The sequence below is a fragment of the Pelecanus crispus genome, chromosome 4, assembly GCF_030463565.1.
Source record: "Pelecanus crispus isolate bPelCri1 chromosome 4, bPelCri1.pri, whole genome shotgun sequence".
In the NCBI taxonomy this organism is placed as follows: Eukaryota; Metazoa; Chordata; class Aves; order Pelecaniformes; family Pelecanidae; genus Pelecanus; species Pelecanus crispus.
Window position 1 is genome coordinate 76,568,253 of NC_134646.1, and position 12,609 is coordinate 76,580,861.

At 43.6% G+C, this 12,609-nt stretch overlaps 1 protein-coding gene across 1 annotated transcript in view; it reads right to left on the minus strand.

Annotated features, from left to right (window-relative positions):
• Positions 1 to 12,609, minus strand: part of HGFAC (HGF activator) — a 43,364-nt gene that overhangs the window by 27,400 nt on the left and 3,355 nt on the right. Inside the window, exons 3-6 of the mRNA XM_075709655.1 lie at positions 12,351 to 12,447; positions 6,748 to 6,821; positions 1,687 to 1,800; positions 498 to 629 (exon numbers count right to left, since the gene is read on the minus strand). Coding sequence (XP_075565770.1) covers positions 498 to 629; positions 1,687 to 1,800; positions 6,748 to 6,821; positions 12,351 to 12,447 — 417 coding nt within the window. The remainder of the gene's footprint in view (positions 1 to 497; positions 630 to 1,686; positions 1,801 to 6,747; positions 6,822 to 12,350; positions 12,448 to 12,609) is intronic.

The window sequence follows — 12,609 nt, forward strand, 5'->3', positions numbered from 1 at the left end:
AGTTTACATGCTGGCAGCTCAAGAGTGGGATAGGCTTGGGAAAAAATCTCAGAGCTGAAACAGCAGTATGAAGCAATTGTAGGTGTGCAAGGGAAGAGTAGACAAGGGTGTGCCTCTCAGGCATGTTACAGCTTTAGAAGAGAGCTCAGAAGGTCAGAAATTTTAGCGCTTCTACTATATAATCTCTTGCATTTTCTTACATGCTGCAGTGCAGGATTGCATCCCTGGTAAAGAAAGCACTGAGCTGTGTCCCTAAAATTCAGCTTAACACATATAATTGCTTCCTCAAACAAGGATGGACACATTGAAGTGGTTTCCTAGGTCAGCATTTCTGCCTACACATGGAAAGGTAAGCTAAAATGTTCTCTTTTGGGGAGGGTACATGAGCCGTGAGAGCAGCATTACTCTATATAGCACCACTCAGGCTTTGATATCCTTGCTGTCCTTTATCCTCACTCCCTGCAGGCCAATAGCTGTCATACAAAATAGCACCTTACTTTTGTATTCGACACTCTCGCATTCGATCTGGCTGTTCACACACATGCACTGCTCCACGGCTCCTTCTTGGACTCTTGACCAGCTCATGCCCACATCAAAGAACTCGTAGAGACTGTTGTCAAAACATTTCTCTGAAACACAGTTTAAAAAAACAACACAAGCTTTCTGAGGTTATTTCTTGCAAGGAATAGCACCACAATCTCCATCACTCCCTGCTCATCCCTTTTTTCCTGTTGAGCAGACGCATGTTTGTTGATGGTGCTTCTCAAGCAAGCCAGCCTCCATAGTGTGGAGGCGCTAAGCCACTATAGCAGCAGCTCCAAGGACCTCGAGGCAGAGGTGGCTTTCTCCTAGAGCCCTATGAGCATGACAGCATCACCATTACTTAAGCCCTTCCAAAAGTTCATTCAGCAAACACAAAAAATCAAATCAGTGCTATATACTTGTGTCTGTCCCACTTTACTGCATCATCCACAGATGATGGGCTGTGCTAGAGACAGTGGAGCACCAGGACTGAAAAAGGCTTCTTAGCTTGCATTGAGAGAGAAGTCTAGAGCTGTGGGCAAAAGCCGTCATTAAACAACAGCAAGTGCAACAGAAAATCCTCAGTGTAAAAGCCTAATTCCTTGCTTGATGGGAGTGACACCACCATAAATCCTGAAAAATAACCAAAGTAAAGCCTTTTGGCCTGATTCTCCTCTGGAAACAATTGCCCTGAAGGTAGAGTAGCTGTCCAGGTGTAAAGCTGACATCACAGGAAAAGTCGTAATAGACCCATGTGTGCATATACATAAGGGATAAGGCATCACCTGAAATTTTGTTGTTTTTTTCATGTCTCCTCGCCCTACCTACTGGATGATAATATCAGTCATTTCCAACCATGTAAGGAATACTTAAATCTTAAAGACAGCAAAGGGAGGGGAAAAAGCTCTTTGTGTTTCCCACAGCTTAGTATCTCACTGGCTCAGAGCATGCTTGGATTAATAGCTGTAAAATGGAGCTATTTTCAGCTGTCCTGTCAGTAATGGACTGTCTGTCATAACCATTTGGAAAGCCGCCTACAGAAACATTCATGCTGCAGTGGTCTCTCCCATCACAACAGCACTACCTTTTCATTAAGCAAACATTAATGAGTTCTACTTACTGATAATATTTCATGTTGTAACACTCCTGGAAGAAGATACTTACTCATTTGACAGTCCTTGCCCGTGAATTCCTCAGGACAGGTACAGTGGTACATCCTATGGCCATGAGTGAGAGAACAGGTCCCTCCATTTTGGCAAGGGTTGTTTGCACAGAGATCTAGACAGGCCACATAAGAAGTTGTTGTTAATGGGTGCCAGATAAGCCGTGCTTTGTTGTGCTAGGTGTTGGCTTGGTTACATGAACCATTTTGGTTCAAGGTACGGTAGTTTCAATAACACCTATTAATCGAAAACAATATGTATCCAACCAATGTACATTGGTTTTGTTTCCAGCTGTATAGTAGCTATATTTATCCAGCTTTTAAAAAACATACAGTAAATCACTGAGCTGAACCTTCTTCCCCAGAGCAACTTGGCCGAAGGTGGGAGGTCCAGGCACGTGTGAAGTTGCCAGAGCTGCCACTGTGGTGAGGAAGAAGATGGGACAAATGCCCACAAGATGGAGCTGTGCCTTTACACTGGGGAGGGAAGGCTGCAGCTCTGCCTCTGCCCGGATTACTGCCCTGCATGCTTCGTGTTTCACCGGGATTATGCCTCTCTCTTTCAAATTACGCAAAGAATAACCCTTGACAGAAAAATTTGCCATGGATTTTTGGATTATGCCTAAAACTAATGGACAGCTGGAACAAAGGAAAAAATTTTGAAGCAAAACAAGGGCAGATCCAAGTAAATCAGGCCAAGCAAGATTAAACTGGACCAGTCATATGTATCTCTGTTCTTCAAGGAATTTTCTAAATCATGGGAAAATAGGGTGGGAGAGGAGAGCGTGTGCCAGGATGACCCTCTAACTCCTGCGAAGGAAGCTTTACTTGTCATGTGCAATGCAAAAGTTGTAGGGTCCTGCTGCCCAGCTGACGTTCCTGATTTCAGGCAATGTCAAGGGATGTATCTCCCCTGAAGTCAATCAACATCATGTTTTACACCCGCTGCAGAGCTGGCCCAACAGCTTGTCTGCATTCAAATCTTCTTTTTTACCACTAGTCAAACTCTGCGAGGGCAACTGTAGAGTTACTCAGTCCAGGTGTTCCTTCAGCTAGCTCCTTCAGTGGTCCTAAGCATGGGATGCAACATATAGAAACACAGGCACACACATACAGGGCTGAGGCAAAGCACAAAAGGCACATCCTGAGCTTTGCTACAGTGGTGTAAATGTGAAGGTTCCCCTGCACAGATCAAAATATTTGCTTCAGAATAGAGTGGTGTAATTGATATCAGATAGCAGGCCTGGGTGTATTCACTGGTAGTTTCACTCCAGGATAACATCAAGGGAAAGCAAGTAAAGGCAGTGACATTCCTGCTGTTCCTGCCATTTGATAGTTATGAAACTTTTAGTGGTGTAATGTTTCCTCAAAGCAAAATCCTGTGTTTCCTATTCCCGTCACATCCAAACCATGACTTGATCTCCAGGCCTTCTTCTGGTACAGCGGTGCTCAAGTCATTTTTTTTTGTGCCCTCATTAAATCTGCAAAGAGCACTTACAGTCCTCCACTTCTTTCCCGGCCAGAGTCCCTCACTGCATCCCACCCACCACTCCAGCCTGACTTCCCCTGGGTATTCTGCATCCCTCCCCACCTTCCATGGAGTCCAGGAACAACTTCTACTCATAAGCACATGGACACATCACAGTTCCCTGCAGGGAATCCTGCCCACCGTTAACTAGCCATTAACCGGGGAGTGCCAAGTGCCTGCAAGCTCAGCCGATGTCTAAAGCCACCCAGCAGTATCTTCCCACCCTTGCAGAAAAAACACTCCGTGCTTGCTAGCAATCACCTTGACTTCAGCTTCACCTGAGGCTCTGCTGAATGAGCAGTAGCCTTGTCTCACTTTTCTAACCATATCTTCCCACGAAAAGCTTTCTGTTTCTGCCACCCACCTTTCCCAGAACTGGGACTGCTCTTACCCAGAGTCCTTCCTGGGATGATGTCTCTTCCTCCTGCCTGCGCAGCCCACACAGCTCTACTTCTCCTTTCCATGTCAATCCAAACACCTCAAAAAAACCCACTGTCTGGCACTTTTCTCCCAAGTCTGGGCCTCCTGGGGTTTTGGCCATTTGTCCAAGATTTCCGGAAATTTAGAGCAGTAGTCCTAACAGACTGCCCAGGATCTGGAAATCCCACACAGAGGGGCATTGCATTTTTATGCATATATATGTGTGTATATATATGAACTACACATTCACAGCCCAGCTGGCCCATGTGTATGAAGAGTCACATCAGACAGACACTACACAGTCTCCACAGAGATATCCTGGGCAGGAGTGGAGAAACCTCTGGAAACCTGAAGGCAGTGATAAAGCTCCCACTGATTTCAGGGGAAAGTGTGAACAAGTGCCACGGGTGTTGTTATGGCAAGCGCCGGCTCTATACAATGGGGTACTGACATTTCCCTCCAGCAGAGCCTTCACACCTGAGCTTCACTTCATCCTGAAGCTAAACGCTTTCTGGTCAAACTTTCTCTTGAAGTTCGCAGATGTATTTTTCTGGATCAATACATCCAACACTTGCTTAACAATAGTTTGTAAACAGCGCCAATGGTTTCAAGTCGACTCCCCATGTACACATGGTATTCTTGGCCTAGAAGGTGTTTGTGCTTCAGCCTTTGCTTTCAAGCAGCTCCTTCCCCATCCCAGTTCACATGCTTCTCACCAATCTCTCATGGCCAAAGGATACTGTCTCCTCCCAAAATTTAATTTTTTTCTTGTTTTTCAAGTGTCTATAAAGTGGTTGAGATTCTCCCAAAGATTTAATATTTTAGTGGAGTTGTTTTTGCAACAAAATAATATGTTTTCCACATTTTAAAGATCAGCATTATTCAGTTTGACAGCTTCTTTCTTCCTAGCTATCTTCCCCAGCAGGCAAACTTTCATCCCGTTTGCTTGAAATTCCCTTTATCCATTATGCCACTCCTTCCTTTCAAACCCACCATAAACCTTTTCTCTTTAAGGTATGGCTGGTGATCTGTCAAACCTTTTCCAAGTCCTAACACAGTGCTTGCTGCTTAAAAAAATAAGTAGACTTATGTTCATAAATAAATGAACAGCTAAAGACTTTTTTATTTAATTTTACAAAATTCTTAGTGCTTTCAGAAATAAAGTCTTTTTTTTGTAACAGCCAGCAGTGATCTCTTCCAGCTACCCCATCCTTTTTTCTGATTCCTTTCCTCTCTCACACATATAACTCTTTTTTCTTTTCTGGAGAAAAAAACAGCAGCCAGAGCAAGCCCTCACTGGCGCTAGGGTATACAGACAGTGATATCCCTCAGCGAGGGACAGACAGACAGAGTGGCTTTCTTGTTGCAAACTACCCTATCCAATGCTGTGGTGGGTAACAGGCAAAAATGAGCCAGAAAGCCCAAAAAGGCTTGCGGACAGCCAGCTCGATGCGGAGATGGATGCATGTGGGGCTGGCCAGGCCACAACAGTGGGCTGAGGGAGACACAGAGGTGGCACAAGGCACCCCCAGAAATGCAATGCTAGGCTTGGAGAGCTCCTTCTTCAGCTACTGGAAAAGCCTCCTTGAGTCAGCCAGCCACCACCGTGACAGTCAGTGTTTCAATGGAGGATTAAAGCAGTCACGGGTTACCACTTCCAACCTTTTAAGCTCTGGGAGGGCACTCATGAATAAGTAAGTGCAGCCCTCAACCTGACTCTGTAAGCATGAACTGTCTATAAAGTCTATGTTCGTGTCTGACATACTTGCATTACAAAGGCACATGCATTGCTGTCTGTTTTGGGGTTAGGTCATTTGTCTCTGATCTACTCTTAATCTGTTTTAAAGCCAGGATGGAAAATAATTTGAAGTTGTTAAGTTCAAAATGATGATGCTGTGCACTGCTTAATTTTAGACTCTCAGCATGATTCAGCTAACGTTGGCTTTTCAAGCATTCTGGTAGATTGTAATCAGCTTGGCAATGAGTCTCCTGATGTGACGGAGAACTCCCTACCAGTGGATGGTGGAAAATGCCCTTCGTTGGAAAGTGGGAAGCAAACATCTAAGGGCATCTGGTCGTATCCCACAGACAAAACAAGACAGATCACTTTTGAAAGTAGTGCAAAGGAGAAAAGAGGAACTTGGTCAGCATTCAGACACAGATCCAAAAAAAGCCTCAGGGGCATCAAGTCTGATCAGTGCAACACCTGATTTTTCAGCTCTGGTCTGTCACTGTATAAATTGAGAATTAGATATATATGTTCCTTATAAAAGGAGATTCCCCAGCACCCAGCTCATGAAACATGAAGTTGGGGAGACAGAAACAAGCAAGGGCCAGCCTTCAAAGTACTGCTGAGGACAGGGATGCATGTTCCTCACCGAACTGCTTGGGATGTGATGCTTTCACACCGTGTGTCAATTAAAGCAACTTATATAGAAAGGAGAGTTTGCCACAGACCTTGGCTTCCCGTTTTAGACAGACTTTCACAATGAGGTAATTGTAGCACTGGAGTGTGGCGACCACATGAGGCCGTAGCACTGCTCAGCTAAGTAACCTTTTCCTTGTCCCTCAGTACTCCTGCAATGAATGCATCTGTAATCTTGTCTTCTCTGACACAGCCCAAAGCCCCAGTCTGGGTTTGAAGATCTGTTCTTTACCCTGAGATCTCGAGGAAGGACAGCTGGAAGTGATGGCTGTGTGTTGCACAGGGTGTAAAAGATTTCTGTACCTTCTAAAAAATTAACTGGTCAAAGAGACAGAAAATGGACCTGATTAAATGAGGGGAAAACTAAAAGGCACATCCAAGCCGTGAGGGAGGAGAAGACCATCACCTCTGTGCTCAGCTTCAGCAGGATTTCAGATTTCCATGTTGGCATTACCATAATTTCTCTCCATGACTTTAAGTTAGTCAACAGATAGTGAATTAGAGACTGTGTGAGGTTCACAGTCCAATGCTATGGTTATGCAGTCACAGAGAGATCCCAGAAACAGCTAATGTGAAGGCTTGTTCTGTGTATACCAAATAAAAGTAGCACTGAAGGCAGCGTCCCTCCTTACTGCAGGAGACAAAGTAGGAGCCAGGTATCTGGAGCAACTCAGCAATGGCTCACCTTACCTGAGTGGTCTTTGGACAGCAAAACACAGTGTCCCCAGCTCCTGTCCCGGTCATAGTTATGTGTTGTTGAACACCTGAAAAGAGTCAAAGGTGCAGTTTAGTGCAGCTTTAAACAACCTGAATGTTAATGTTTGCACTGAAAGTATATGGCCTTCATTCTTTGGCAACCTGGAAATTCATACTTTTTTCCCTAATTAGCATCTGTTTCATTCAAAGTCTCTTAACACCAGAGGAAAAATATGCTCTTTTTTTTTTTTTTTTTTTGGTTAAAGATGCTCTGCCCCATTTCTCTTAAACAAAATGCAGATTAAGAATGAGATGTGGAAGCAGGACCTGAGATCTCCAATGAATCCTCCAAAAAACCTCAACATTCTTTCTACTTCTAAGATTGGAAAACGAAAGACAGAAATAAAAACCAAAACCAAAGCAAATAAATTATGTCTCCTTTATTCATTACAAAACAAGCAAAACAGGACCCAACCCATTTTTTTATGTCTATCAGTTACTTCAATAATCTGTGGGGGCGGGGGACTGTCCACAGAGGGACTTTTTCCTGGCTTTCAGCAGCAAACGTATTTTGCACTCGGTTCCTTTAAAGTACTTCTATTTTTTAACTTGCCAGATGAAATGAGGAAATGACTGACCTACGGGGGTGATTTCCAAATGCACAGATAAAACCTCTCCTTTTTGCAAAGCAGCGGGCTGAATCCTGCATGCTACACCACCCGTGGGAATCCTACTGATACAAACTTTGACAACTGTTTATCCACGCACTTTCCTTGCCCCCATCAGTCTGTTATCTCCAAGGCTCATAGCACTCCAAGGAGCATTAAGCTGCTATTCTCCACTTGCAGAGGTAGACTTATAGGCTTCCCCAAGGCTACACAGGGAGTGTGTGACTGAACCAAGGCTGAACCTTGGAGGTCCACGTTGTGTCCCAATGCGCCGTCTACCAAAACACCTCCCTAACCAGTCCTAATGCAGCATAATAAGTATCAGCTGCCACCAGACAGGAAAATGAGTGGCTAACAGCATTGGAAGAAATAGGAATTTGCTTTAACATGCCTGATAATCTATTTTTATGTTGTGTGTTTTTATCATACCTTGAACAGTTGTGTTATCAAATATTTTTTCACCCTAGGACATCACAAGCTAGATTGATTTTTTATTGTAGAACATGTCTACCATTTTAACTGCCCTACTTTGTTTCTTAATTAGATGCTCTGTGGTATTTAAAATGCTTTAATTCCTATGGAGCATCTGAAAAGGCCACTCATACTAAGTTTGGTGACCTCAATTATATAAGGTGCACAAAAAGAAAGGTGCTTCGTAGCCTAGTGCAGATTAACTTGACACATTCTTAAAGATGCTGTTTTCTCACTGGCATTAAGACCCATGCGAATCTGCTGGGAGTTAACGGCAATTTCTCTGTGCTCCTTCAGTGGGAAGTGGATCATGCTTTTTTGAAGGGTGGTCTATTATACATGAGGATTAAGGTGAGGCATAAGTTAAAAGTGGTTCTCGGCAGTGTACTGACAGGGAAGGAGTATCCAAACTTTTCTGACTGACCTAATTATTGATTTAGCAGAGCGGCATTACACTGAGCAGCATGGGAGTGGCAAATGCAAAGGGCCCCATATACATCTAAAGAATTCAAGCAATGAATTAGGGGGAACAAAAAAAATTATTTGCAAATTAATACTCTCTGGAGTCTGTCCAGTAGCAGCCAAGTTCTAAGCAAATGGAGAATTCGTTTTTTCCCCTCTTAAATGTTTTTTGTCATCAGAGACCCTGACAGAGGCTTCTTCCACCAACTTTCTACAACCCACTGGTCCTCCCACCCAATGCTCTTCACAAACAGTCCTCTTCTTCCCTATCACCTCACAGTGACTACAAAGAGGTTGGCATCACCCCTGTGATGCCAGGCTGCCTCCTCAGTGCCAGGCTTCTTGCACATTCACATAATCCTTTTATATTTTCCACCACGTATCTTACTGCTTGGAAGAATCTCAGAGCATCCTCAAAGCTACTTGACTAGTCTCATTACTCTCCTTTTCTTTTTAAAATCTCTTCATTGCTGGGAGGCTTACCAAAAATGTGGTGACATTTTGTTCTTGCGGGATGTTACCTCCAGCAACCACACCAACAAAAGGGGCTTATTTTTAATTTGTGCTACTTGTAAATGGGCCCACTCTCTAAATTTATGAGATAACAAATATCTTTACACCAGCCTGTCGCATAAAATTAATAAAAAAGTGAAAACTTAAAGACATGGATACTGAATTAATTGCACCAGAAAACTCCACTACTAGGGATTGATTTAAACAACATTTTAAACCCATGCATGGTAAACAACATGGGAATTAACAGACCAAATGGTGTATCACAGATGAGGCCTAACTGGTGGGCAGGATAAATGGAGGGCTGTTTTACCCATCAGGAGCACTGGGATCCTTAATAATAGGACGTTTTGGAGAGCAAAGCCTCGGGCCAGAACAGACTGGTGGAAGGAAAGAGCTCTGCCATCACGCCTGGTGCTGTCACCATGTTTGAGGCCTGGAGGTTCCCTCAGACCTTTTTAGGTGTTGTTCTGACCATGTGAGATAGCCAGACTTCGCCTGACAACGTCAGAGCAACCACCACCAGCACCAGCAAAATCCAGAGCCTGATGCTTGGCGTCTCCTGGCACACCCCCAATGTCCTTCTCCTTTCCAGGACTGGCATAAACTCTCCAGCTTGTAATCCAGCTGGCCAAAAAGCCCTCCTTTGCACTGTTTTCAGTCTGTGGCCAAAGTATCAAATCTTCCTGTTTCCAGAGAAGATGGTAAAGATCATGCCCTTCCTATACAGACCTAAGCCTACCCTTGCAACCTGGCACAATGGGGATGCACACATCCAGCACTTGAGCACAGGATAGGGCTTCTCCAGGGTATAAGTCAACACCTTCCAAGTCACAGCCAAAATCTGAGCCAAAATCTGTTCCCACTGTTCCCCTTGAGCAGGATCTCAAGGGAACCCATCCCACCATAAGACACAGAGGCAGGGCGCTGGCAGCATCCCTGCAGCCACAGCTTGGCTGCAATTCAGACCAGCTTCCCCATTTGCTCTCACGGGTGTTCATTGCACCCCCATTTTGTCCGTCCCTACACTGTTTTGGTAGGTAGGTACCAATGAACTTTAGCAACACGTCCAGCTATTTTTTTCTCTTCAATGCAAAAGGCAAATTTACATGACATCTTTAGTACCTGGTAAGAGGCTTCTAAACAGGAATTCATCTGTGAAAACAGATTATAATTAAAGGGAAATGCAATACAGGATGCTGTTAAAGGAAGTTTGTTATTTGAGTACTGCAATTATTTTGTCTTCTTTCCTGTGTTTTCAATAAATATTTATAAAGATACGACTTGTTTGTTGCTCTCAGAGTAAGTAGGGAGAGGTTTCTGTGGTCAGGACTCTGATTTATGTTGAAACATTTAATGTTATAAATGGGCAAGGTCATGTCTGATTGTGTCCCACATTTAGCACTTTGAATCAACACAGTAGCTTTCATAAATGAGATACCGAGCTTTGTATTAAGATAGACACTGCTCTTAAATGCTGATCTTTTTATTGAACTTAATATGATGGGCTAGCAGACAGTATCTGTGTCATATGTAGTATGAGAAAACATAATAAAATTAAAGCCAGTTGGAGCAGGCTTTGGCTCACACTATAGAGTCCTGCCTGTAGTCCTGCCTTAAAGTATGACTTGAGGACTCAGGACATGGACTCATTAGGTGCATAATCCAGACTCTCCTGGTCTGGTCTCTTTGCATTTTCCCCCAAAGAGGCAGGTTGCATCCATCCAGCCTCCCATCATCTCCATCCTTACTAGCAGCTCGTGGGCAGGCAGGAGCAAGAAGGACACAACCCTTGCCCTCGCCTGCTGCCTGCCAGGTCCCCTGGGATCAGATACTGAGCATCAGTCCAGCATGGGCTAGTGCCAAGTCACACAAAAATGCACAGAGCAGGTTTCCCAGCTGCTATTCCGGGCTCTTTTCCCGGCATCTCTGTGCCTGAAGTCACACGTTAGGTTGCTTTTAGCTTATGAAAGAAGAGTAAACACTGGCCAGAAGGTCACCCATGGGGTGAAATGGCCTGTCAAAATCAAACAGCTCCAGCTGTCCTCCTCCTCGTCTCCCCACTTGTAAATGGCTTTTTAAAAATCAGAATTGTAAGAGCAAGTTGTCCAAGGTCAGCTCTAAAGTGTGCTCTAACATTGGATCCCATCCATTCATGGGTTTTTTTCCATTTTTTTCCATTTCTGGGCCCTAACTGGCTAAAAACAAATACACAAAGTGTCATGTATTAACAAGATCCATCTTAAGCATTTCATGAAATTAAATGGGTCCAAAGGTCAAACTTTTTGTGGCTACAGTTCATCAAAGACAGGGTTCAAACTGCAAAATTATTCCAATTACCTTCCTTTAGTTAAGATATTCTCAAATTCTTGTTTCCTTGAGGCTTTTCTTATCTGGATTGTATCTATGGATGTTGGGGAAATTCAGAAGCAGTCTCCTAGCTTGAAGCTCTATGTCTATTTGTATAAGAAGGTGTGTGTTTTTTACATTACACCAGCACTTACACTTAAAACAGATGTGCCATCAGAAAGATGACACAGATCATGAAAAAATTAGACAGTCCAGTATAAAAAATGAGATTTCTGCTCTGCATGGGCAAGTAAAATAAACTCCATAAAATATTACCTCCACCCTGAAAACATGCAAGTACGTGCCTTTCACATAGCTCATCTGTGCATGTATTTTCACATTACTGGTACCCGTATAGTCCCTGCTTTGTTGCCTTTGATTTCTGTTAATATATGCCCATTAGATAGGTTCGTCTGCACAGTTAGTCTTGTTTATTCAGTGCTTGCTGCAGTAGGGTTTCCACCTGGCTGTCCCTACCCCAAAATGAATAATGAATACTTCTAACAACTTCTGCATATGTAAAAGAATAGCCTTTGCCCAGAATAAGGAGACCTGACCTTAAACACATGAGTAGAATAAATCATTACCCAACAAGCAGGAGTAATACCTCACCTTTTAGTAGTGCACTGTCCAAAAGGGGCCTGGTGCCAATCTGGATAGAAACTACAGATGGGGGGAGGGCGGGCAAGAAACCAACTTTCCTCAAAAATCAGATGGTCTCTGCTGCAGTATAAGTGTGGCCCACACGAATCAAACAATTCCTTAACCGAGTGTCATCTCTTACAGGTGTCTGTATCTCTCCTTTCCCCAACAGCAGGTCATTTCATCAGTCCTGTCCTTTCCGTACAAACTCTCGCCACTCATATAAGTGGCAATTCCAATATGAAGGCCAAGGAGGAATCGTTTCTGCAGTTCTTGAGCTTTCTGTGGCCCTGGAGTCCCCGTGCCTGGGCTTCCTCCGCTCTGAGCACAAGTCTTGACCTGAGGACCATGACTATAAGCAGGAGAGCTGCATGGCTCTCCTTGGGCACAACATCAAGCTCAAGTTAATTATTCTAAAAACAAGATTAAAGCACTAAAAATATGACAATTTCGTTTGAATGCTGTCTTCATTTATGAGCAATGTTAACTTACCATTTCTTTTGGGAGAATAGATTTGATAAACACGAGTGATAAAATCTTCCACCATACCGGAAAGGAAATTTGCATAAATTTCCATCCTCTGTAAACACTGAAATAAAAGAATAAAAACCTCATCATGCAGCTGGAATCCAACCCACAGGTATATATATTATCAGTTATTACACGAAATTATGAAGATAGATATCTTCAAGTTTTTTAGCTGTACTTTGGACTCTGTGACTCTGCAACTTCTAGTGCGTAAGAAGAGGCT